The sequence below is a fragment of the Chanodichthys erythropterus genome, chromosome 4 (assembly GCF_024489055.1).
Source record: "Chanodichthys erythropterus isolate Z2021 chromosome 4, ASM2448905v1, whole genome shotgun sequence".
NCBI classification, from domain to species: domain Eukaryota; kingdom Metazoa; phylum Chordata; class Actinopteri; order Cypriniformes; family Xenocyprididae; genus Chanodichthys; species Chanodichthys erythropterus.
Window position 1 is genome coordinate 24,635,131 of NC_090224.1, and position 25,133 is coordinate 24,660,263.

Sequence of the window (25,133 nt, forward strand, 5' to 3'; positions counted from 1 at the left end):
GCAACAAAATTAAGAAAGATTTCTATTGGAAATAAATGCTGTTCATCGAACATTGGAACATTGAACATCAAAGAATCCTGAAAAAAAAAAATCACGATTTCCACAAAAATATTAAGCAGCAAAAACTGATAATAATAAGAATCATTATTACTAATTGAGCAACATTAATAATTAAGTACCAAATCAGCATATTGGAATGATTTCTGAAGGATCATGTGACACTGAAGACTGGAGTATTAATGCTGAAAATTCAGCTTTGCATCACAGGAATAAATGACATTTACGAACGTAAAAGACTTCTTTCTAAAACATAAAAAAAAATGTAATTATTGCAAACTTTTGACCGGTAGTGTATGTATGTTCCCTCAAACACTACTAAATATATTCATGCTCCTATTGATAGCAGTACATATATATATTAAAGGGATAATTCACCCTAAAATGAAGTCATCATTTGCTCACCCTGCTGTGGTTCGAATGCAGTATGACGTTCTTTCTTTTTCAGACCACAAAAGGAGAGATTTTTTGTGACGCAAAAGTATCACAGAATGGTCTTATGTTACACATGTCATATACTATGCGTGTTCTGAGCATATACGACAGGGTTTGCTAAAAACAAACTAAAATGTACTGTATTATTTAACGTGTTATTTTGTTTGCCTTTTCTGTGCGAGTCGGAGTGAACTGAGTCTCATGGACACATACGTTGTGTAGCTATGCACAGAAGACCAATGGCCAAGGTCAGGTTTTCTGTTAAATAATACTTTTTTTTTTTTTTTTTTCAACCAAACCCTCTCAGAAACCCCCAGAACATTTGGAGTATACGACACCTATAACATCAGACCATTTTGTGATACTTGTGCAACTTTTTTTAAAAGGTTGATTTTCTTCGCTATTTACTGCCATTATTATTATTATTATTATTATTATTATTATTATTATTATTATTAATTGTTTTTTTTTTTTTTTACATTTTTCATTGTGTGGTCTGAAAAAGAAAGAAGGGTATACAGCATTAGACCACACGCCATTAGGCCATAACACCAGGGTGAGTAAATGAGGACTTAATTTTCATTTTAAAGTGAACTAACTAGCTCTCACTCTAAAGGACATAAAGAATGCAGACTTGGCTCTGTATGAGTTGAGCAGAGTGATCACACTGGAGCCCAGCAGACCAGAAGTGTACGAGCAGAGGGCGGAGGTAAGGAATGAGAGATTAAAATCCTTCACCAAAAAACACTTTTTTTATTTAGAAAGAAATCAACCATGATTGTGCTTATAAAGTGTTTTGTGTTAATAGTGAAGCATGTGATTTTCAGATTCTGTCTCCTCTGGGCCGCATCAGTGAAGCTTTGTCAGACCTGACTAAAGCCATACAACTGCAGCCTTCAGCCCGACTCTACAGACACAGAGGAACACTGCTCTTCATATCAGAGGTACACACACATGACACAGCAGCCATCTTATCTGTCATGATGCACTTTGGTTTTAGCTTAAATCGACTGAAGTGTTACTGTAACATATAGATCATTTCATATAATGTATATCCCATAGATAGCGCTCTATCTATATGTCGTGGGTACGGAGTCCAGGAACATCACGTTTGTCATCTTAAGCACATGTGAAGAATTTTTTTTTATTATGCAAGTGCACAGAAAATATGATTGATACATGATACATACAGTGCAATATAAGATAATTTTTAATTATTGGGTGGGTGTTATCATAAGGAATCAAATGTATCTTCTGAGATAAGAAAATATACTGAAACTTTTAGAGCTTAGAACTTTCTCACCAATTCAAAAATAGCATTTATTGAAATCAAGCTGCTAAAATGACTTCTTCACTTATATAATGTTGAGAACTATACTACACTACTGACAATAGACAATGGACCTTTTTGCATGTAACATTTTGACAAGATTTTGCTAATGTGTGTTCTTGTTAGTTTTCCATGACCATTTTCCACCCTTTCTCTGACTCTCCGAATCAAACTGGTTGTTGTTGCTACTTGCTACTCTACCATTGAGAGTATTAATTAATGATGTCATTTTGTTTTGTTGCAAAACTTTTGTTGGACTAATGAAATGTTGACTCTGTGACTGTGGTAAATATGAATTGTAGTTCAGTACATTTCTGTTCCTGTCAGTCAATACAAATTACAGCTTATGAATTTGAAAAAAGAGCCAATTCTTAAATTTGGAATTTAATCTAACTCAGTTGATAATAGAAATAAACTAAAGATTTTGAAGTGTAGGTTTTATGGCATACTACGGAAGAGGATTAGGGCCAAGCAATAATAAAAAAAAAAATAAAACCATCTCGAGATTAAAGTTGTTAAATTTTGAGAATAAACTCGTTAAATTACGAGAACAAATTCGTTAAATTGCGAAAAATGTCGTTAAATTTAGAGAAAAAAAGTCATTAAATTATGAGAACAAATTTGTTCTCGTAATTTAACGACTTTTTTCTCATAATTTTAATGACTTTATTCTCAACGTTTTATCTCGACTTTTTTCTCAAAATGTAACGTCATTTTTTTCAATTTAACGAATTTGTTCTCATAATTTAACAAGTTTTTTGTTCTCGTAATTTAACAAGTTTATTCTCAACATTTTATCTCGACTTTTTTCTTGAAATTAAACAACTTTAATCTCGAGATGGTTTTATTTTTTTATTATTCCTTGGCCCTAATCCTCTTCCGTACATAAAGTCAAATCTGGCACATTCATTATTATATTATTAGAGGGATAATTGTTAATGACTGTTGATAACTGTTCAAAAGATTAGGGTCGATAAGCTGAATTTATTCAATCAAAAAGACAGTAAAAACAGTAATTGTGTTAAGATTTTATTATATTTTAAAGGAATTGTTTTGTATTTGATTATATTTTAAAATGTAATTTATTCCTGTGGTGGCAAAGCTGAATTTTCAGTGTCATTACTTCAGTCTTCAGTATTATATTATAATGATTTCTGAAAGATCAAGAAACATTTCTTGTTATTATCAGTTGAAAGTTTTTCTGCTTAATTTTTTTGTGGAAACCATGATGAATTTTTTTTTCTCAAGATTCTTTGAAGAACATAAATGCAAAAGAAAAGCATTTATTTGAAAAACGATTGATTTTTTAACAATGTAAACAAAGTCTTTACTTCACTTTTGATCAATTTAATGCATCCTTGCTGAATAAAAGTAGTTGTTGATAAATAAGAATAATTTTTTTTTAATTGCTCATTGATGAATAAGATTTAAAGGTGTCTTCCTTTCTCTCCTTGTTTTTCAGGATTATATTGCAGCCATGGATGATTTCCAGCAGTCTCTAGAGCTGAAGAAGAACCAGCCCATCGCTATGCTCTATAAAGGGCTGACCTTCTTCCACAGGGGTCTCCTTAAAGTAAAAAAAAAACAAAAAAACTTTAAATCGCAAACTGCAATACAGACCGCCCTGATTCAAAAAACATATGCAGTTTATATGTAAGATATGGACTGAATACTGGGCAGTAGACTATAACTGACAAAAATTACAGTCTATGATACTACTGAATGTTGTTTTCCGCATGCAGGAGGCTATAGAGGTGTTTAAAGAAGCTCTCAAATTAAAGTCGGACTTCATAGATGCATATAAAAGCTTGGGCCAGGCTTACAGGTGTGGTGTTACTGACACATGATGATTTTAATAGTCAGTCCTTTCAAAGGTTCCTCTGGACCCAATTTACGTGTGTGTGTGTGTTTGTGTTCAGGGAGTTGGGTGATTTTGAGAATGCTATGGATAGCTTCCAGAAAGCTCTGTTACTGGATCAGAACCACATTCAGTCGCTCCAGCTCAGAGGAATGATGCTGTACCACCACGGCAGCCTGCAAGAGGCCATCGGCAACTTTAAGGTAAATCAAACATGTGTGTCCCGATTGTGTTGTATGTAAGGGATAATCCACGGCTAGCTGTGCTTTAAACAATTATAATGCACAATGTGGAGGCAAAGAACTGCCCAGCACAAAGCATTCAAATCATGTAATGCACAGCTAGCCGTGGATGATCCCGCTTATACCATGGTCATTTGCCAACGTTGATAAGTTGATAAGCTGTTACTGATGTTTGCAGCACAATATTTGACCATGAGGGTAAAAATGTTTTTGTTAGTTGTGTCTCGTTAGATAGAGAGAGAGATGTGAGTGTGAATTACCTGTGTCTGTGCACAGGTAATTCACACCTCTACTAGGTATGAAGCTGTGAGTTTAATTACTTCAAAAACAGTGATGTCCCCCCCTCGTTGATGAGAAATATAATTTAGTGATTTCATTAATAGCAGCATCGATAACAAGTTTCTGTGCTCTTGAATGTTTCTGTGTGTGCGCAGCATGATCTCCGATCTCTGTGTGTGTGTGTGTGTGTGTGTGCTTAAAGGAACACTCTTTAAAGGAAAATAGGCTCATTTTCCAACTCCCCTAGAGGTAAACATTTGCGTTTTACCGTTTTCGAATCCATTCAGCCGATCTCCGGTTCTGGCGGTACCACTTTTAGCATACCTTAGCATAGTTCATTGAATCTGATTAGACCGTTAGCATCGCGCTTAAAAATGACCAAAGAGTTTTTATATTTTTCCTATTTAAAACGTGACTCTTCTGTAGTTAAATCGTGTACTAAGACCGACAGAAAATGAAAAGTTGTGATTTTCTAAGCTGATATGGCTAGGAACTATACTCTCATTCAGGCGTAATAATCAAGGGACTTTGCTGTTGTATCATGGCTGCAGCAGTGCAATGATATTACGCAGCGCCCGTGAGCCCCTGCTTGCACAGGGAACGTGCCTTGCAACCATGAAGACGTATGTGAGAGACGCTGCGTAATATCATTGCGCCTGCTGCAGCCATGGAACGGCAGCAAAGTTCCTTGATTATTACGCCTGAATAAGAGTATAGTTCCTAGCCATATCAGCTTAGAAAATCGCAACTTTTCATTTTCTGTCGGTCTTAGTACACAATTTAACTACAGAAGAGTTTTAAATAGGAAAAATATCAAAACTCTTTGGTCATTTTTAAGCGCGATGCTAACGGTCTAATCAGATTCAATGAACTATGCTAAGCTATGCTAAAATTGGTACCGCCAGACCCGGAGATCGGCTGAATGGATTCGAAAACGGTAAAACTCAACTGTTTAACTCTAGGGGAGTTGGAAAATGAGCCTATTTTCAAAAAAAAGTGGAGTGTTCCTTTAAGTGAAAGCAGTGCATCAATAGAGAACGGTGATTAAACTGACTGGAACTACCTAAACCATTTAATGCACACCTTCCAGCCAATCAGAATTGTGTATTCAGACATGGTGTAATTACCTTTTATGTTCGGAGTAGACTCTTTACTTAATCTAATAAATGTTGAGGATAAATTAGTGCACATTTCATAATCTATCAAAATTTGGTAAATTGTTTATGTCTTTTCATCACTGCTGATGTAACCATGGCCACATATCCATGATGGATAAAATCAAGTCCTGCTGTACATTATTTCCCAGTAAATATTTACTTTTAGTTGGAAATGTTGATTTAAAGTAGAATGAATATAAGGAAGAATAATGTAATTTCATATAAGCTTTAACAGAAATACAAGCTTCACATTTTCTGCTTTAAAAGCCTCTGGAATACCATAGACATTTTTGTGTTTTTCCAAACTAAGGGACAAGTCAAAATGATCTTCTGTGGTAAATGACTACATCAATCATAGATGCTGTCCATAGAGCTTAAAGGGCTAGGTCTGCCAAATTTTTTTTACAAACTTTTATTGTTTATTTAAATGGAGATTCACTTGCGTCAGTTGGACTCCTTATTGAATATCAGCTAGACTTTCTTTGGTCAGGATGACCTGTGTAGAGTTGTGCAATTCCCTCTTTGCAACATCAATAACATTGATTTTTTTTTTTTTTTTTTTTTTAAGTAAAAAGTTAATTGTTATTATGTCACTTATACATGGTTGTTTATTTCAACACAGTATTTTTATTTCTTGTATTTCTTGTATTGTTTTATTAATTTCTTGTTTTGAATCACAAAACGAGTTAGTTATTCTGATGAGATGTTGACAGTTCACGGGTGGATGTGTGTCATCTGCTGTCATGTGCTCTTGTGTCTTGTGGTTGTTTTTTTGTTTGTTTCAGTAGTGTCTTTATCATGTTGTCTTTCAGAGATGTCTACAGCTGGAGCCCTATAATGAGGTGTGTCAGTACATGAAGGGTCTCAGTCATGTAGCCATGGGTCAGTTCTACGAGGGCATTAAAGCTCAGACGAAAGTCATGCTCAATGACCCTCTCTTGGGACAAAAAGCCAGCTCTGAATATCTCAAAGTCAAATATCTCAGAGGTGAGAAATTAGAGCTCTTTAATAACTTTGATTATATCAAACATTACATAGTGCTTAACAGATCAGTAGTTCTCAGTTGCTTCTCTATTTCAGTTGTTCATCAAGATTGGCAACTGGCCTGAAAATACATTGAAATCACACTGACTTCTGTCAGTATTTATTGCTGAATCCTGTAGTAGGGGTGTAAATATTTAAAAGGTTAGCTTATCCGAAAATGAAAAGACTTTCATTCATATTTGAAACCAAAATTAAGATATTTTAATGAAATCTGAGAGAATTCGGTCTCTCTATTGAGAGCTATGCAACTGACTTTTTTGATGCTTCAAAAAGTTTATAGAGATCATAAAACTAATCCATTTGAATTGAGCGTAATGCACTAGAATGAACCTCATTGGTTCTTGCAGAAGCTCCAATGTGCTGTGTAACACGAGAAAGAATTAACCTCATTTTTGCGGAAGCTCAAACCTGCTGCGTAACACAAGAAAGAACCTCAATGGTTCTTGCGGAAGCTCAGACGTGTTGTGTAACACTTGAGAATGAATCTCATTGGTTCTTGCGGAAGCTCAAACGTGCTGCTTCACACTTGAGAATGAACCTCATTGGTTGTTGCGGAAGCTTAAACAGAAGCTCATATATACATTTTTTAGATAATAAACCATTTAAAGTTGAAATATGCATCTGTTTCTTTCTTTTGTGAAAGAATATTCCCATTATTTCTAGCGGAAGCACAAACGTGCTGCGTAACACACGAGAATGAACCTCATTGGTTCTTGCGGAAGCTTAAACGGAAGCTCATATATTAATTTTTTAGATAATACACCATTTAAAGTTGAAATATGCCTCAGTTTCTTTCTTTTGTGATAGAATATTCCCGTTATTTACACTCTCATCTGGATGTACCTGTTGCGGAGTATAATGTTGATCAGGATTTGCCTGGAAACTTTAAAAACCACTGGGCTAAAAATCTTCCCTTCCTCATTGAGGACTATGAAGAACAGCCTGGACTTCAGCCTCATATTAAGTGAGTTTGTTATTGGGATTCGGGCACATTTGAATCTAATTTATGTATGATTAACTGGATATCAGTGTGTGTGTGTGTGTGTGTGTATATTATTATTATTATTATTATTATTATTATTATTATTATTATTATTTTAATTATAACTTTCTTTTATTCCTACATTGTCTCTCTTTGTCTTGTAGAGATGTTCTACCTCAGAACTTTGACAGTTACTCTGCTGAGGTTCAGAAGCTCATCTGTACAGCCGATCACCTCGGCGCACTGATGCAGTACGACACATTAGGGTTCCTACCAAACCTCAGAATACACCGAGGTCAGAGCTCTTGAAAATCACTAAATCATAAAATAAAATAATTTTTTAAGAAAAAACATACAATATCATAGATGTATTCAAGTCATTGTATTTATGAATTGCCTTTTTAATGTTGCGTTGTCTTGTGTAGCTATGGGTTTGGCCACCATAGAGGTGATGCAGGCCATGCAGCGCACCTGGAGTAACTCGAAGGTTCGAGTCAACGGAAAGACCAGACAGCTGCAGTGGAGAGACATGTTTGACATCGCAGTGAAATGGAGAAGGTCAGATTCCAGCCAACGTGCCTGAGCTCTTCTCACGACTCTGTTGAGGGTGTTACCAAGCGTTAGGCTTGATGATTGATCTTTGCTGATTTGTGTGTATGTTCACGGGTGTGAGTAGGATTGCAGATCCAGACCAGCCTGTGCTGTGGTTGGATCAGATGCCTGCCAGGAGTCTTAGCAGAGGATTTAACAACCACATTAACCTCATCAGGTGTTGTATCTGCCCTCAATGTGCCATTTGCTCTGTAAAGCTGCCAGTCCTAAATGCTTATTAAATTTGTTTAGCTTTTAAGGGCCGTTCACACCAAGGATGATAAAGATTTAATAAATGTTCTAATTCTCCGTGCCACAACGATAACGATACAAGATAACAATATCAGTGGAATCACTTTCAGAATGATAAAAACATTGGTGGCCAATCAGAATTCATTAGATTTTAAAGTGCTCAAGCATTTATGTTAAAATTCTGGGGCAAAATAATAGGTTTGATTCCCAGCAAAATCCACTTTTCTTGTAAATGTTAACCCTTTAAAGTATACAATCACATTGGTGTGATTAGAACGTTCAGTGCATCACGTGATCAACTGCTAAATTCAAATCTGCTTTTGTGCTTTGGCTGGCGCTGAGCCAGAGACGGACATGCCCAACACTCCTCATATATCACATCTGTTCAGTGTTTTCAGCCACCAAATGCTTATTCTAGCAAAAACATTCATAGTTTGTAAAAATACACACTGACGTCTTTGGAAGCTGCAATAATAATTGAGAAAATAAGCTTTCAAATATATATTTCACATTGTGTTTTATTTGCTGTAACTATATAGGTTTCTTTGTTTTTCTCCAAGCTGACTGGCCAATAACTTTTGGGAGAACTGGATGAATTCATGTGTAAATTTAGACTTTCCAGCATAAACAATCATGGTGGTCCACATAGCCCAAAATGACTTGTCGAGTAACTAACATGATCATTATAAAAGTATTTAAAACACAAGACATTTACTGACACACATATGAGAATCAGAAAATCAAATATGTCACAATCTACTTAACAATATTTGAAGTACAAGAATAAAAACAAAAGAAACCGATGACCTACACAAGTCATACAGCGTCATGTCACATGATGAGCTTAACGTGTCGCCATGGAAATAAGAATGTGATGTTTTTTTTGTTGTTTTTTTTAAGGGTACACATGACGCTGATGTGGCTTTAATGCGTCAACTTGCATGCATAAAATTCCGATTAAAAATATGCATTGATCATGGTTGTAGTGTGAAACTATGGAAGCCCATTTCTGCCACATGAGGGGAAAAAAACATGCTCTGATAAGTCATAATTATTATTTAAGTCAAAATGATATATCATAATCAACACGTCATCATTTTTTTATTTTTATGTCATAATTCTGACTTTCATAGTTTCAACTTTTTTGTCATAATTTCGACTTGTAAAAATTATGACTTAAGCTGATATTATGACATAAGTTTAAATTAATACTTATAGTAAAAAAAATTACAAAAAGTCAAAACTATGACTTAAAGGTGCCATCGAACGTTTTTTTTAAGTTTTTCTCATAAGTCGAAGGTGTCCCCTGAATGTGTCTGTGAAGTTTCAGCTCAAAATACCCCATAGAATTTTTTAAATACATTTTTTTTAACTGCCTGTTTTGGGGCATCATTAACTATGCTCCGATTCAGGGCTGCTGGCCCTTTAAATCTCATGCTCCCTTCCCATCGAGCTCACGTCTCTATAATACAGTGCATTTACAAAGTTCACACAGCTAATATAACCCTCAAATGGATCTTTACAAAGTGTTTGTCATGCAACGTGTCTAATCGCATAAGTATGGTATTTATTTGGATGTTTACATTGATTCCGAACGAGTTTGAGGCTCAGTTATTATTGCTCCATCTGGCATTTTTTGCTGTTGTCCTTGCTTGCTTACCTAATCTGATGATTCGGCTGTGCACAGATCCAAACATTACTGGCTGCCCTTGTCTAATGCCTTTCATAATGTTGGGATCATGGGCTGGCATATGCAAATATTTGGGGCGTACACCCTGACTGTTACGTAACAGTCGGTGTTATGTTGAGATTCGCCTGTTCTTCGGAGGTCTTTTAAACAAATGAGATTTATATAAGAAGGAGGAAACAATGGAGTTTGAAACTCAATGTATGTCTTTTCCATGTACATTCAACTATGCCAAGATAAATTCAATTTTTAATTCTAGGGCACCTTTAAATAGTCAAAACTATGACTAAATTGGAATATTGACTTAAGTCAAAATTATGAATTAAACTGATATTATGACGTCAATATTTCAGTTTAGTCATAGTTTCGACTATTTATATCATAATTATGACTTACCAGAGCATGATGTTTTTTTTTTTCTTATGCGGCAGAAATGGGCTTCCATATGAAACAGACCTAAACCGATTGCTTTGGTTGTTTTATAGTGTTTTAATTCCTTTTCTGTTGTTTCACAGAGGGCAGATCATAAATATCAGATATCTGGAGTATTTCAGTAGTATTCTCATCTTCGTAAAAGACAGAATACTGGTTTATCATGGGTGAGTTATGTTTTGTTTGTTTTTTGGTGTGTGTGTGTGTTTTTTTTTTTTTTTTAATACTGGCAGAAGCTATTCATTCATTCATTCATTCATTCATTCATTCATTCATTCATTCATTCATTCATTCATTCATTCATTCATTCATTCATTCATTCATTCATTCATTCATTCATTCATTCATTCAGTAACACACACCTCATTCATTCACAACCTTCATTCATTACCACACCTTGCACATTCATTACAATAAGGTTCATTAGTTAGATAAATAAATGCTGTATAAGAGCAGTTCATTATTAATGTTAATTTCAACATTTACTAATCATTTACTAATGCATTATTTAAATCTTGTTAACATTAGTTAATGCACTGTGAACTAACATGAACAGAGAAAGAACAACTGTATTTTCATTAACTAACATTAACAAAGATTAATAAATACAGTATTGCTCATGGTTAGTTCAGGTTAGTTAATACATTAAGTTTAACTAATGAACCTTATTATAAAGTGTTACCTCATTAATTTATTAATTCATTCAAACATCTCATTCTTTTACTAAATAATTTTTTTTATTCTAAATTAATTATTTTATTTAGGAAGGACACATGAAATTGATAAAAAATGATGGTAAAAATATTTATAATGTTACAAAAGATTTTTCAAATAAATGATCATCAACAAATCAAATGTATCATGATTTCCACAAAATTAAGCAGTAAATCTGTTTTCAACTGATAATAATAAGAAATCTTTGAGTATCAAATCAGTATATTAGAGTGATTTCTGAAGGATCATGTGACACTGAAGACTGGAGTAATGATGCTGAGAATTTAGCTTTGCATCACAGGAATAAATTACATTTTAAAATATATTCAAATAGAAAAAGTTATTTTAAATTGTAATGAATGTAATTATTTTTGATAAAATAAATACAACCTTTGTGAATCACTCATTCATTTACATACTCTGCTTATTCACTGACACACCAGTCAAACAGGTACATAATTTATTCACCATGTGAAATTATTCATTCATCTATCATTCTTTGTCCAGTTATAAATACACCATATACATGTTGTTAAATGTATCCTCTCTCCATCAGGGCGTATAACCCACGGGGGCTTCAGGAAGTAAAACAGGCCCTGGAAAATGTAAATAAAGTGGAGGATCTGCTGCCCATCATGAAGGTAACATGAGTGTTAAACATGAGTTTTACAGCTGCTTGTAACAGTGTTTTAAATGCAATAATTATCATCTAAATCATTAAATGGATAATTTGTGTGCTAAACGAATTCAATTTTAACAATCTTTTGGGTTAGACAAGGTCTGACTGTATGAAAGTCTAAAAACATCTTTCTCATCCTAATAGATTACCAGTAATTAGTGTCTAAGATATGTTTAATTTTTTCACCATTCATATTTTTCATATAATAATACTAAATCTGTTCATAAAAAATATCTAATCGTGAGTGTCATAGCCTCTGATAAACACATGGGAAATGATTGCTCATACTTATTTGCCTGTTCATAATTACAATTGGTATTTCACACTTTTAAATAGCCACATTTAAAATAAACACATGCAAGTTTTCATAAACCGCATAAAGATAGTTTCTCTGATATGTTTCTGTGTGTGTTTTCATATCTGAAGCAGTTCAACAGTAAAACCAGAGACGGTTTCACAGTCAATTCTAAAGTACCCAGTATGAAGGATTCTGGGAAAGAATACGACGGTTTCACCATTACAATCACCGGGGATCGGTGAGAACTTCCACCTGAAATATTCTAAAATATTATGCCTTCAAAGTTTGTGATCTTTAGTGTATTTTCAATTTTATGGGATGGTTTAGGCCATGTTTTCTATTTTATTAACTTCCATATGCAGGTGTGTGGAGGGGCTTCTGGTCATATAATTAGTTTTTTTTTTTTTAAAAATGAAACTTTCATATATTCTAGATTTCCTACATGTAAAGTAAAACATTATTATTATTATTATTATTATTATTATTATTATTATTATTATTATTATTATTATTTTAATTTTGATGGTTAGAGCTTACAGCTCATGAAAGTCCAAAATCCAGTATCTCAAAATATTAGAATATTTACTAAGGTCAATCAAAAAATGGATTTGCAAAACAGAAAAGTTCGAGTTCTTTAAAGTATGTTCATTTGTGCACTCAATACTTGGTCGGCAGCACATATTACAGCAAATGACTTGCTCCTAGCACAAATTACAGCATCAGTGAAGTGTGGCATGGAAGTGATCAGCCTGTGGTGCTGAGGAACTATTGAGCCTTCAGATCATCTGTATATTGTTGGATCGACTGTTTCTCATCTTTCTCTTGAAAATATCCTATAGATTCAGGGGTCAGGCATGTCGGCTGGCCAATAAAGCACAGTAATACCACTTGGAAGTGGTTTTTGCACTGTGGGCACTAAAGTCCTGCTGGAAAAGGAAATCAGCATCTCCATAAAGCTTGTCAGCAGATGGAAACATAAAGTGCTCCAATCTCCTGGAAGATGGCTGCACAATGGACCAACACCAGCAGACGTCACAGCCCCCCCCAAATCATTACTGACTTCAGAAACTTCACACTAGACTTCAAGCAGCCTGGATTCTGTGCCTCTCCAGTCTTCCTTCAGACTCTGGGACCATGATTTCAACATGAAATGCAAAATTTACTTTTATCTGAAAAGAGGACTTTTGACCACTGTTCACTGTCCAGTTCTTTTACTACTTAGCCCAAGTAAGATGCTTCTGATGTTGTTTCTGTTTCAGAAGTGGCTTGGTAGTCCTTTTCCTGAAGATGTCTGAGTGTGGTGACTCTTGATGCACTGACTCTGGCTTCATTCTACTCATTGTGAAGCTCTCCCAAGTGTCTGAATCAGCTTTACTTGACAGTATTCTCAAGCTTGTGGTCATCCCTGTTGCTTGTGCACCTTTGCCTACCCAATTTCTTCCTTCTAGTCAGCTTTGCATTTAATATGCTTTGATACATCACTCTGTAAACAGCCACCCCATTCAGTACTGACCTTCTGTGACTTACTCTCTTTGTGGAGGGTGTCAGTGATTGTCTCCTGGACCATTGCCAAGTCAGCAGTCTTTCCCATTAGTGTGGTTTCAAAGCACAAGAGATACCTGGAATTTATACTATAGGGATGGTAATTTAATGAAACTCAAATGTAAATATTCTAATATTTTGAGATACTGGATTTTGGACTTTCATTAGCTGTACGCTCTAATCAACAAATGTAAAAAAAAAAAAAAACTTTTGAAATTTTTTACTTTACATGTAGGGAATCTAGAATATATGAAAGTTTCATTTTTTTAAAAATAATTTACAATAAAAAAAAATGAACTTTTTCACGATATTCTAATTATATGACCAGCACCTGTATGTGCTTCATGATATCTGCATTTTTTTTTCCCACTGTTTTTCACTAAATGAACACAACAAATATTAATCATTCTCATTTTTATGCACCAATATAATCATAAGTAGTAATATACTATATTATTATTAAAAATATTTGTACAAAAACATTTTAAATATGTGAAAAATGCCACATGAAGACTTGAGTGATGACACAAACAAATGATTGAATTAAGTTTTGAATCGATTTATTGAACTGGGCAGTTTGAGGTAATTAATTTTTAGAAATCAAAATGACAAGCTGCTTTATATTTTAACAATAATAAGTTAAAATGTATCTTTGAGGGTCGTGAATTTGTTACACCGGCAGTGTTTTGTGGAGAGGTCTTTACCATGGTAAGTTACCATTGTCCAGTATAGTAATGTATGAAGCACCTCTCACTTTCTAACCAAGCAGCTTTTTGTTGGTCAAATTAAGAACAAATTGGACCAAATTTCTAAAATTAAAGTGGTCCAGAGCTGTGACCACCAAACTCGACACGGGGTGTTCTGAATTTGGTGTCCCATATCTTTCCTAACTGATCCTACTTAGGGAATTCCTGTATCGGACTTCCAAACAGAACCAAATTCCCAATGACTTCCTTTGAGGGGGTAAAAACTTTCACATAACTCATATAGAGTATTTAAGCTGTCTTATGACTAGGAAAGTCTAACAACTAGCCTAGGGCAATGGGCTAAAACATGCTAACAACATGTAAAACACTGTAACTACATGTTAAAACAGGTTAGAAATATGCTAAATCATGCTAGCATGTTAAAACATGTTAGAACTGTGCTAGAAATGTAGTAAAAACATTCTGAAAGCTTTTTAAAACCATATTAAACATTTAGACAAAGGTTTATCAAGCCAGCGTCAAAGTATATCTTTAAACCCTGCTGAAAAAAAACAGCTAAACTAGCCAGAGCTGGTTTTAGCTGGTTCTAAAGAAGTGGCCATCCAGCTTAAGCTGTTTTTCATCAGGGAACTTTATCCATATAGTTATTTTTTTTTAATCTACATAAACTAATCAACTTCTGTAATAAAATAGCCAGTTTTAACATTCTAGTTCTCACATGGTTCCTGGTGCAACAATGTGTAAAGGCTGCTTAGCAGTTTGTAAAGTGTTTTTACATACTTGTTTCGGCCCTTATTTCGTGTCATATGTTAATGATTGTGTGTGTGTGTGTGTGTGTGTGTGTGTTTGTGTGTGTGTGTGTGTGTGTGTGTGTGTGTGTGTGTGTGTGTGTGTGTGTGTGTGTGTGTGTGTGTGTGTTTGTGTGTGTGTGTTAGAGTGGGAAACATGCTATTTTCAGTAGAAACTCAGACCACAGATGAGAGGACGCAGCAGTATCAGTCAGAAATTGAAGCGCTCTATAAAGATCTCACTGCCAAAGGCAAAACCCTGATGCTCTCCACTGAACTAGGGGTAAGAACATCTGTATGTGTGTCTTTCAGTCTCTGTTCTTCTCTGTACACCACTGAACATCAATTTCACCAGCTCCTCTATCTCCTGCTAAACCTGTCATGTGACTGTGGCGTGTGATCATTAGTCACGTATCTTAAAGCAAATGAATTCAGTGTCATGTAAACGCAGTCTCACTCCTGTCTGACCTGTTACACAGAGAATCATGGGAGTTCTGTGACTTGTGTGTCTTGTCTCTCTCGCTCACACATACACTAATTACACTGTTACACCCATTTCTCTCTGTTTCCCTAGATGACAGCACACATTATTTTTCAGTTTTATATTTTATAAGAAACATTAGATCATATGTATGCAATTTATATAATCTTGATTCATTATTAAACAGACTGGCAAAAGTTAAGATATTTTTATACAAAGTGCATTAAAATGCAGATTAAACTATGGTAACTGAACAATTGAATTAAGCAAATCAGCAAAGTGATAGTCATTTGATGACGATGCATAATTTTTTTTCCAGGGCTGTCAAGCGATTAAAATTTTTAATCAAATTAATTACATGATGTGGCAATTTAATTAATCTAATTAATCACAATTTAATCGCATATCAATTTTGGGTGAGAAATTAACCCCAAAAGACAATTTTAAGTCATTATTGTGTAAAGCGTCGAATTGACATTACAAAAAGTAGCTTCAGAAAGAAATATTTTAGTTGATTCAACGTAGAATTTATAACACATGAACTTTTGGACCATGAGGGTGAGTAAATGATGACTGAAATTTCATTTTTGAGTGAACTAGACCTTTAAAATTTATATGGAAAAAATATTAATTTATTTTTTTTAGTAAAATTAGACTCTAAATAAGAAACTAAAGCTGCCAGGAGGTGGCGGTAAATGTCTTAGTGATTGAGTTTTTCATTTATTCAATCGATTCATTCAAACAGCTGATTCATTCACAAGTGAAGTAAATGGTTCTCTTTAGGGTTGTTGGACCTGAAGCGGCACTACACAGAATGATCAGTGTACGATAATCAAGGTAGAGATCAGTGAAGTGGTCTGTGTAGCACCACGTCAAGTCCAACAAGTCTTTTATGAATGGTCTGCTAAATCATTGGTTTGACTTGGTTCATTCAAAACACGGATTCAGAAATCAAACACTGCTGTGTGTTGCGTGGAGACAGACAGTTCTGCTTTGTCATTATAGTTTCATTAGCAAAATTGAACAAAACAGACATTGTGTCAAATAAATAAATAAATAAATAAATAAAATACACTACCGTTCAAAAGTGTGGAAATGTTTTATAAAGAAGTTTCGTCTGCTCACCAAGGCTGCATTTATTTAATAAAAAATACAGTAAAATCAGTAATGTTGTGAAATATTATTACAATTTAAAATAACTGTTTTCTATTTGAAAATGTTACTTATTCTTGTGATGGCAAAGCTGAATTTTCAGCATCATTACTCCAGTCTTCAGTGTCACATCCTTAAGAAATCATTTTTATATGCTGATTTGCTGCTCAAGAAGCATTTATTGTGTACAGATGTACAAAATATTTGTGTACAATATTTTTTTTTCAGGATTCTTTGATGAATAGAAAGTTCAAACGAACAGTGTTTATTTGAAATATAATCTGTTGACATTTTAAATGACTTTACTGTCACTTTTGAAAATAAAAAATAATAATTTCTTTAAATTCTTCTCAAAAAAAAAAAAAAAAAATTCTTAGTGACCCCAAACTTTTGAACGGTAGTGTATAGTGTTACAAAAGCTTAGTATTTCAGATAAATGCTGTTCTTTCTATTCATCAAGGAATCCTGAAAAAAAAAAAAAAAAAGTATTCAACTGTTTTTAACATTGATAATAATAATTAATGTTTCTTGAGCAGCAAATCATCATATTAAAATGATTTCTGAAGGATCATGTGACACTGAAGACTGGAGTAATGATGCTGAAAATTCAGCTTTTCCAACACAGAAATAAATTACATTTTATATTATATTCCAATTGAAAAACGTTATTTTAAATTGTAATAATATTTCACAATATTACTGATTTTACTGTATTTTTAATTAAATAAATGCAATCTTGGTGAGCAGACAAAACGTCTTTTAAAAATATTAAAAATCTTACCGATCCCAAACTTTTGAACGGTAGTGTGTATATAAGATCAGTTCAATTGATAAAATTAGATCTAGTGTATGATTTAAAACAATGAGTGGGTCTGGTGATGTTTTGCTTGACTCCAAATGAGTTTAGTTAGTCTGTAAATGTAACTCCTAATGCATCATTTGTATTATCTGTGTGAAGGTTAAAAAAAATCTCAATCAGCGCTTTATCAATGTTGACCAATGAGAAAATCCGCAAACTCTGCAACATAGGGCCCTGGAGAAAATCAACATGGCGCACTGCAGGTCTATATATGGTAGCCAGAGCACGAGATAACAGGATTTTTTTTCTTATATCTGAAAGTGTAACTGTAACGTTTCTGGATAAATAAGGAGAACGCAGGTTTGGCTTAAGGTCCTATTCATTATAACCACTCTTGAGTGTAAAAACAAAAACAGTAGCACCACTCGTGCTTCACGGCAACAGTAACTTTCTTTAGTCTTTTACAAGCAAGCCTCTTGTGCGCCCAAGTCCACCAGTCTCTCTCTGATTTGGCCCATCACCTGTCAGTTTTTATTCTTTCCATGCCAATCACTGCAATAAGACACAGGTGTTAGTCACGCTGCACTTGACCTACTTGCGCCGTTCGTCTCCTGCCTCGTTCTCCTGTTGGCGACTCCACTGAACCTTATCCCCCTTGCCACAGTAACATTTAGCACAAGCATTTCAAATGAATTAAACTTGTGTCCTGTTTTCCAAGTAACATTAAGAATATTTCTATAGATTGTTGTATAATAACTATAATAAATAATCTATTTAAATCATTAATTAAAAAAAAAAAAAAAACTATCGGGGAACCAGGGATTCTCCAATTTAATAACTTTAGAACTCACTTCATGACAGAACACAGTCAGAGAGTGACAAAGCAAGGAGATAAATAAATAAATATAAACAAACATACAACCGTGACGTTTACTGTTATTATAGTAGTGTTTATTGCCTTTCTTTCTCTCTAGGATGCAGATGCTGTGTGTAATTTAATTCTTTCTCTGGTGTATTACTTCTGTAACCTCATGCCACTATCCAGAGGCTCCAGGTAAGAAAACAATTTAATTTCACTGTTTAGAGAATATTTATGCCTGCATGAGAATTAGGATTTTAAATTTTAGTCTGTGAGAGGCATTAAAACTGTAGAAATTATTTGGTAAGTTGTTGATTTTAAAATGAACATATTTAATTAATGTTTAGGTAAAAATAATGATAATCTTTGATTCTGCTGAGACAAAGCATGAATGTTTTAAGCAGTTTAAATACTTTCAGGCTTTTCAAGGCAGAATCTAAGTTTATTATTTAAAATTGGTTTAAAAGTTGGAGTTTGAAGATAAATGTAGGTAAATATCAAGTCATGAAATAAATAGGTGGGTGCTAGGGGTTTAGGAAGTTGAATTAATAATTAATACCTAATCAATACAAATTTTAAATAGCATTGTTAATAGCATTTTAAGATAATTGCTTTTATTAATTTAGATATTGATATTGACAATTATACTTTTTTTAAAGGATTGAAAAGGAATAAGAAAAGCAATTGCCAAATACATGTATAAAAATACTATTTAAAAGATGTATTTAGATATATTTTAAAATGTGAGCTAAATAACTGTAGATTTGTCATTTTTTTTACTTTGAAAGTAAAAATATGAACAACAATCTATTTGCAGATTAATAAATTGATCACTAATTGCGTATGTTTTTACTCCTACTAAGATTGGACAAGTTTCTCCATCATATTCAAAACACAGATTAAGCAACATTACTAGGTTGTCTATGAAAGCCTGTAGACTGATTTTTATGTGAAGGACTCGAGACGTTTTTGCTGGGAAAATCAAAAGGATGTGACGCTTAGCCCCTCTTATGTTCAATGACACATTAAACAAATGCTTATACAATATCCATGATAATGCAGAAAAAAGCCATTCTGTACTGTAATGTCAATGTCATGCAAAGAAAAGGGATCAATTCAAACTATAGTCTCATTGAGCCAGATCTATATAGTTTCTAGTGTCAAATATACTTTATAATCAAACTATCATAACTTTGTAATTCGTATATTACAAATTTGTAATTTGTAATTGTACCTCACCTGGCTGTCAACATGATGCCAGAGAATCTCAGAACTGGTGCAAATATATCCACATCACTATGGCTACGTTTACATGGACCAATTTTCATCAATCCGAATGAATTGTATCCGACTGCAGATCTTTTTACATGTACTCTAAACATTGTAATCTGATTTAAATATCAGTTTATATGTGTTTTATATACATTCCGATTAAAACTTTTGCGCACGCGCTCTGCGTGTGTGACGTCATATCAATCACACTTGCGGTAACCCGGGTTACGTCAACAGACGATGATGTATCGACGAGATATTGTCAAAAGCATCAAATCTTGGCAATATTAAGAGGATTTGGCATTTCCAATTAATGGAGGCTTGTTACATTACTATTAAGTTAGACTTCTTTCTTTCATTATTAAATTAATATTATAATTTGCCCTGCAATAATTTCATAGCGCATCACCGCATAACTGACGTGCTCTGAGGATAATAACATTAGGCTATTTGCTATCTTTGAAATGATTAAAAAAAAAAATAGGTCTTATACAATGAATTAACGTTATAGGCCTATAAAATTATTAAGAGTGTAGGCTATATTGTCATCAATTAAAATTAAGCGCAGCTTTACTTCAAGCACCGACTTTAAAAAACAAAACAAAAAACAACCTGTTTACACGAAATACTATCATATATTATACCATGTACGGCCACAAGAGAAATAATGGAATAAATTTAGACAGTTATATACCGTTATCAGCATTTTATGTTGAAATTTGTCTCTAAAAGATGCTCCGTTAATGCAGCATCAGACAGCTCTGTCACTTTTTACTTTCACTTTCTGTAGTGAATACTGGATGAGGTTGAGACTTTTTCACCGGCATAACTCCTCCGCAAAGTTTGCACGTTTCTTCTTGTGTGATATCCATTGGCTCCCCTTATTGTTTTAAAATGGAAAAAATCCCAATATTATGACAAAGGGATACATACGCCACTGCCTGTTGGCATACATCTTTACAACTAAAGACGTGAACGTGAACTTGCGTACTGCGTAATGCGTGTCAACATTGCACTGCGCATGAGCTCCAGAGACTTTTGAATATGATTGAGGAAGTAGTCGGATTCAAGCGTTTACATGGTAATTTTTTGCTGTTGGATCGGATTAGAAAAGGAATAAACCACCCCTTCCAATCCGATCGAAATTTCATTCGGATCGAGCTCAATCGGATCAATTAAGGTGTTTACATGAACGTTTTTCAATCTGATTGAGCCGTCAATCAGATTACAAATGGATTATTTGGGTGCATGTAAACGTAGCCTATGATCAGATGCTTTCTTAACTACTGTTTTCTCACAGCAGTCATATTTGTTGTGTGTTTTTTTTTATTGAGAGGAAAGCTCACAGCACATATTACTTACGCCCTGTTTCCACCGCAGGAACTTTACCCAGGAATTAGAGACTTTGGGCTGGTATTCGGTGTGTTTCCACCGCAGGAACCAGGAACTAAAAGTTCCGGGTAAAATTTCCCCCTCAGAAAAGTCCCTGATGGCGAGGTGGTACTTTTTCAAAGTTCAGGAACTTTCGGGGGTGGGACTAGGCCCTAAACATGCTGATTTGTCGGATTCACACCGCATTTAATTGGTCGACTCCACGCAGCAGTAAATTCAGTCACTGACAGGAAGAAACAGTCACGCACAGTACTACGTCACCGGAAAAATTAGCCTAATCTTCACGGTACTTTAGACCGCGTGGAAACGCAGAAGGCAACAGGTCTGGGGGGGACAAAAAGTTCCTGGGAGAAAAGTTCCTGGTACAATTGTTCCGAGTAATTTCGGTGGAAACGCAGCAATATTTATCTAAACGTCGTTCTCAGCAGGGTGGACGGCGTTGGGATGTTCGGTAACAGTATATCACTGCGATGCAACTTTTTACTTAATTTTACAAATAATGAAAAAGAACTTTGCCATGAGTATATCAGGGCCTTGAATCTTGTTCAGTCTCATGTACGTTATGTGTACATAAGTGCGAGCACGAGCAATAAGTTGCTGGCTGCAGTTCACTTAATGGTCACCGGTGTCAGTAATAACAAGGGTTTCTGAATTCTACATATAGCTCCTTTAAAGGGATAGTTCACCCAAAAATGAAAATTTGATGTTTATCTGCTTACCCCCAGTGCATCCAAGATTTAGGTGAGTTTTTTTTCTTCAGTCGAACGCAAATTATGATTTTTAACTCCAACCGCTTGCGTCTGTCAGTCAAATAATAGCAGTAGATGGGAACTTCAACTATAACAGTAAATAAAACTTGCTTAGACAAATCAAAATTAAAACCTGCGGCTCGTGACGACACATTGATGTCCTAAGACACGAAACGATCAGTTTGTGCGAGAAACCGAACATTATTTATATCATTTTTACCTCTAATACACCACTATGTCCAACTTCGTTCAGCTTCCTGTTAGCGAGGTCAAAAAACGCGTTCTGAAGACGGAAGTGATGTCACGCCCATATACTTCAATGAGCGCGAGACATCACTTCCGTTGTCAGAGCGCAATCTGACCTCACTAGCCGGAAGTTGAACGAAGTTGGACATAGTGGTGTATTAGAGGTAAAAAATTATATAAATACTGTTCGGTTTCTCGCACAAACTGATCGTTTCGTGTCTTAGGACATCAATGTGCCGTCACGAGCCGTAGGGTTTAATTTGGATTTGTCTATGGAAGTTTTTTCGACTCTTATTGTTCAAGTTCCCAATCACTGCTATTATTTGACTGACAGACGGCAGCGGTTGCAGTTAAAAATCATAATTTGCGTTCGACTGAAGAAAAAAAGTCCTCTACATCTTGGATGCCCTGGGGGTAAGCAGATAAACATCAAATTTTCATTTTTGGGTGAACTATCCCTTTAAGTTGACTAAATGAAAAGTCTAGCATATTATGTCAATGATGTCATATTATGTTTGATTCATAATTACAAGGTCAAATAAAAAAATTAATGGATGAATAGTTCATAATAAAAGGTCATTTAAAGGGGACCTATTATGCAAAATTCACTTTTATAAGGTGTTTGAACACTGATGTGTGTCCACAGTGTGTAGACAACCAGCCTGTAATGATTAAAAATCCACTCTTTTTTTTTTTTTTTTTTAATAATTCCCATAAATCAGAAGCAGTCTCTTCAAAAGAGCAGATTCAGATTCTCCCCTACAATTATGTGATCGTAGGCAGAAGCCCTACCCAAAACCATCTGACCTATTAGCATAGAGACAGCCCTGAGTGAGAAGCACTGAGAGAGTCCGGCATTTCTGTATCCTTACTGTAGCAGAGATATTACAAGTGTTGTATTTTGGGATGTACCAATGAGCATAAGAGTCTCCATAGATTCCCGCTATCTGAGTCACTGAGGACATTGTAGTTAAATTTCATTTTTGAAGGAAATGTCCCAAAGAAAGTAGGTAAAGTCTTGTACGTTTGTGCCAATCATTTGAACTGCTTCACAAACGAGGGTCTGTTCAATGCTGTATTTTCACATAGACTGGTTCTGAAAGATGGGTCAATAACAATACTTCATGTTTAAACTTCATATCCAGAACTGATGCTGTCCTCACATGCAATCTAAATGATCATAAACAAGATAAGTTTCCTAGTTAAAAATTGCACATAAAAGCCCTTTCTGATTTTTTTTGGTGCGTGAGATTGTCCTACTTAGTTGTTGCTGGTATGTTGGAGCATGAACTCTTGAAACTCCGCCCTCTTCTGGAAAGGGGGCCAGGAGCAACAGCTTATTTGCATTTAAAGGGACACTCAAAAACTGCGCGTTTTTGCTCACACCTGAAAAGTGGCAATTTTAACATGCTATAAAAAATTATCTCTGGGGTATTTTGAGCTAAATATACTGTACATGCTCTTGGGACATCACAGACTTATTTTACATCTTGTAAAAAGGGGCATAATAGGTCCCCTTTAAGATGCTTCTAGAAGATAGATATTGTACATTTTCATTTCATGCTGACTTGAACAAGTTTTCAATCATAGCAGACTATATTTCAGAAATAATTTGTGTTTGTTATACCTGCTTGCGCTGTTATTCCTCCAGTGTTGTGGCGTATTCTGTCGTCATGGGAGCTCTGATGGCCAGTGGGAAAGAAGTGCTGGGCCGAATCCCATCTGGAAAGGTAAAGACATAAATAATATTACTGCACTTACAGTTACTCTATAAGTATCTGTTATAATGCATAACTTTTTCTGGTTTGTCACCCAGCTGTTTGACTTCGAGGCCATGACTACACCCAATCCTGATCGCTTCAGTAAGACCGTCAAGAGTTGGATGAATTTAAAGAGGTATGACAAGAAGCTACTACTTATTACTAATGCTCACATTCATACTAGTAACACTTTCGTCTTTCTTTCTCTGTTATTAGTTTGCCGAGTTGGTACCAGAACCTTCCGTCGGTTTCAGAGACGTTCCAGTTAACGCGGACCATGATTGAAGTTCTAAATACAGACTCGTCTTCGCACTGTCCCAAGAAATCCTAAACTTGAAATACCATCCAATTATTCAAAACTCAAACAAGGGCCGTCTCTACTCAGGGCATCTTTGCTCACAGTCCTCACTTTTACATGGTTTTACATATCAAATTTCAGTGCAAATTCTCTTTGATTTTAGATTTCCACAAACATGGAGAAGAGAGTTGAGTCTTTGTTCAAATTTTAAATTAAATATACATTTGTGTTGCTGTTATGTAATTAAAGTTCAGAAATTGCAAGCATAATCTGAGTTGGGGGGAAAAAAACAGCAGGAAATGTAGCAGAATATAATTTAAAATATCTTTATTAAATTATTATTCATCAGTTGCTTTTTGGTTTTAGAAACGAATCGGTGACTGGTTGCAGAGATGTCCTTTGAAGAGTTTATCAAGCAATATTCTTCAGATCTGAGTTCCTTTCTGAATACTTGAACACAGTGGGGAAAGATGTTTGCTAATGTTTTTGTTGTTTGAAAGGCAGATTTTACCATGTTTACTGTCCACACTGGCTTCTTTATTATTCTTTTTGTTGTCTCTACTTAATGGTTCAACTGAATTAATGTGCGATGAGATTATGGAGATGTTCATGTGATCTGAAACACTGGAAACGGTTACACCTCAATCTACAGTTGATAAAGGCAAAAGAGTCTTACAATTCCTTAATCTTATAAATCCTTAATTTTATTTTAGCATCTTCTTAAGTGACCATTTTAAGTAGCTTTTCGGTTTTCTCATTCATGTGGTTGGTGCTTAATGGAAAATACTTATTTCCTTTATTTTCCTGTGAAAATGTAAGAACAACTGTGTTTTTTTTTTTTTTTCCTTTCATGAGGGGAAATAAAGGTGGGTTCTTCAACGCACAAGAAAAAAAAAAAGGAAAATCTATGACTTTATTTGATCGAGCAGCCACAGTCAATAAAATCAGTTGAAAGAAACCAGTGTTGTTGTGTTTACTCTGTTTTTAATTCCTTTTTGGGGAGCAAATCAAAAATGTATAAATGTCTTAATTTATCTTTTTTTTTTTTTTT

At 34.7% G+C, this 25,133-nt stretch overlaps 1 protein-coding gene across 2 annotated transcripts in view; it reads left to right on the top strand.

The window, feature by feature from the left end:
- Nucleotides 1–25,030, top strand: part of ttc13 (tetratricopeptide repeat domain 13) — a 32,880-nt gene extending 7,850 nt beyond the window's left edge. Inside the window, exons 6-23 of one of the 2 annotated variants that reach the window (XM_067384623.1) lie at nucleotides 1,109–1,201; nucleotides 1,320–1,436; nucleotides 3,285–3,395; nucleotides 3,565–3,647; nucleotides 3,742–3,883; nucleotides 6,171–6,345; nucleotides 7,210–7,366; nucleotides 7,549–7,679; nucleotides 7,810–7,942; nucleotides 8,061–8,153; nucleotides 10,430–10,513; nucleotides 11,617–11,701; nucleotides 12,166–12,275; nucleotides 15,222–15,357; nucleotides 18,481–18,560; nucleotides 23,676–23,754; nucleotides 23,841–23,920; nucleotides 24,001–25,030. In XM_067384623.1, the coding sequence (XP_067240724.1) occupies nucleotides 1,109–1,201; nucleotides 1,320–1,436; nucleotides 3,285–3,395; nucleotides 3,565–3,647; nucleotides 3,742–3,883; nucleotides 6,171–6,345; nucleotides 7,210–7,366; nucleotides 7,549–7,679; nucleotides 7,810–7,942; nucleotides 8,061–8,153; nucleotides 10,430–10,513; nucleotides 11,617–11,701; nucleotides 12,166–12,275; nucleotides 15,222–15,357; nucleotides 18,481–18,560; nucleotides 23,676–23,754; nucleotides 23,841–23,920; nucleotides 24,001–24,115 (2,004 nt within the window). In that variant the 3' untranslated portion in view covers nucleotides 24,116–25,030. Of the gene's footprint in view, nucleotides 1–1,108; nucleotides 1,202–1,319; nucleotides 1,437–3,284; nucleotides 3,396–3,564; nucleotides 3,648–3,741; nucleotides 3,884–6,170; nucleotides 6,346–7,209; nucleotides 7,367–7,548; nucleotides 7,680–7,809; nucleotides 7,943–8,060; nucleotides 8,154–10,429; nucleotides 10,514–11,616; nucleotides 11,702–12,165; nucleotides 12,276–12,876; nucleotides 13,722–15,221; nucleotides 15,358–18,480; nucleotides 18,561–23,675; nucleotides 23,755–23,840; nucleotides 23,921–24,000 lie in introns of those variants that run through there. The other variant, XM_067384624.1, reaches the window with a different exon arrangement.
- Nucleotides 25,031–25,133: the final 103 nt, after the last annotated feature.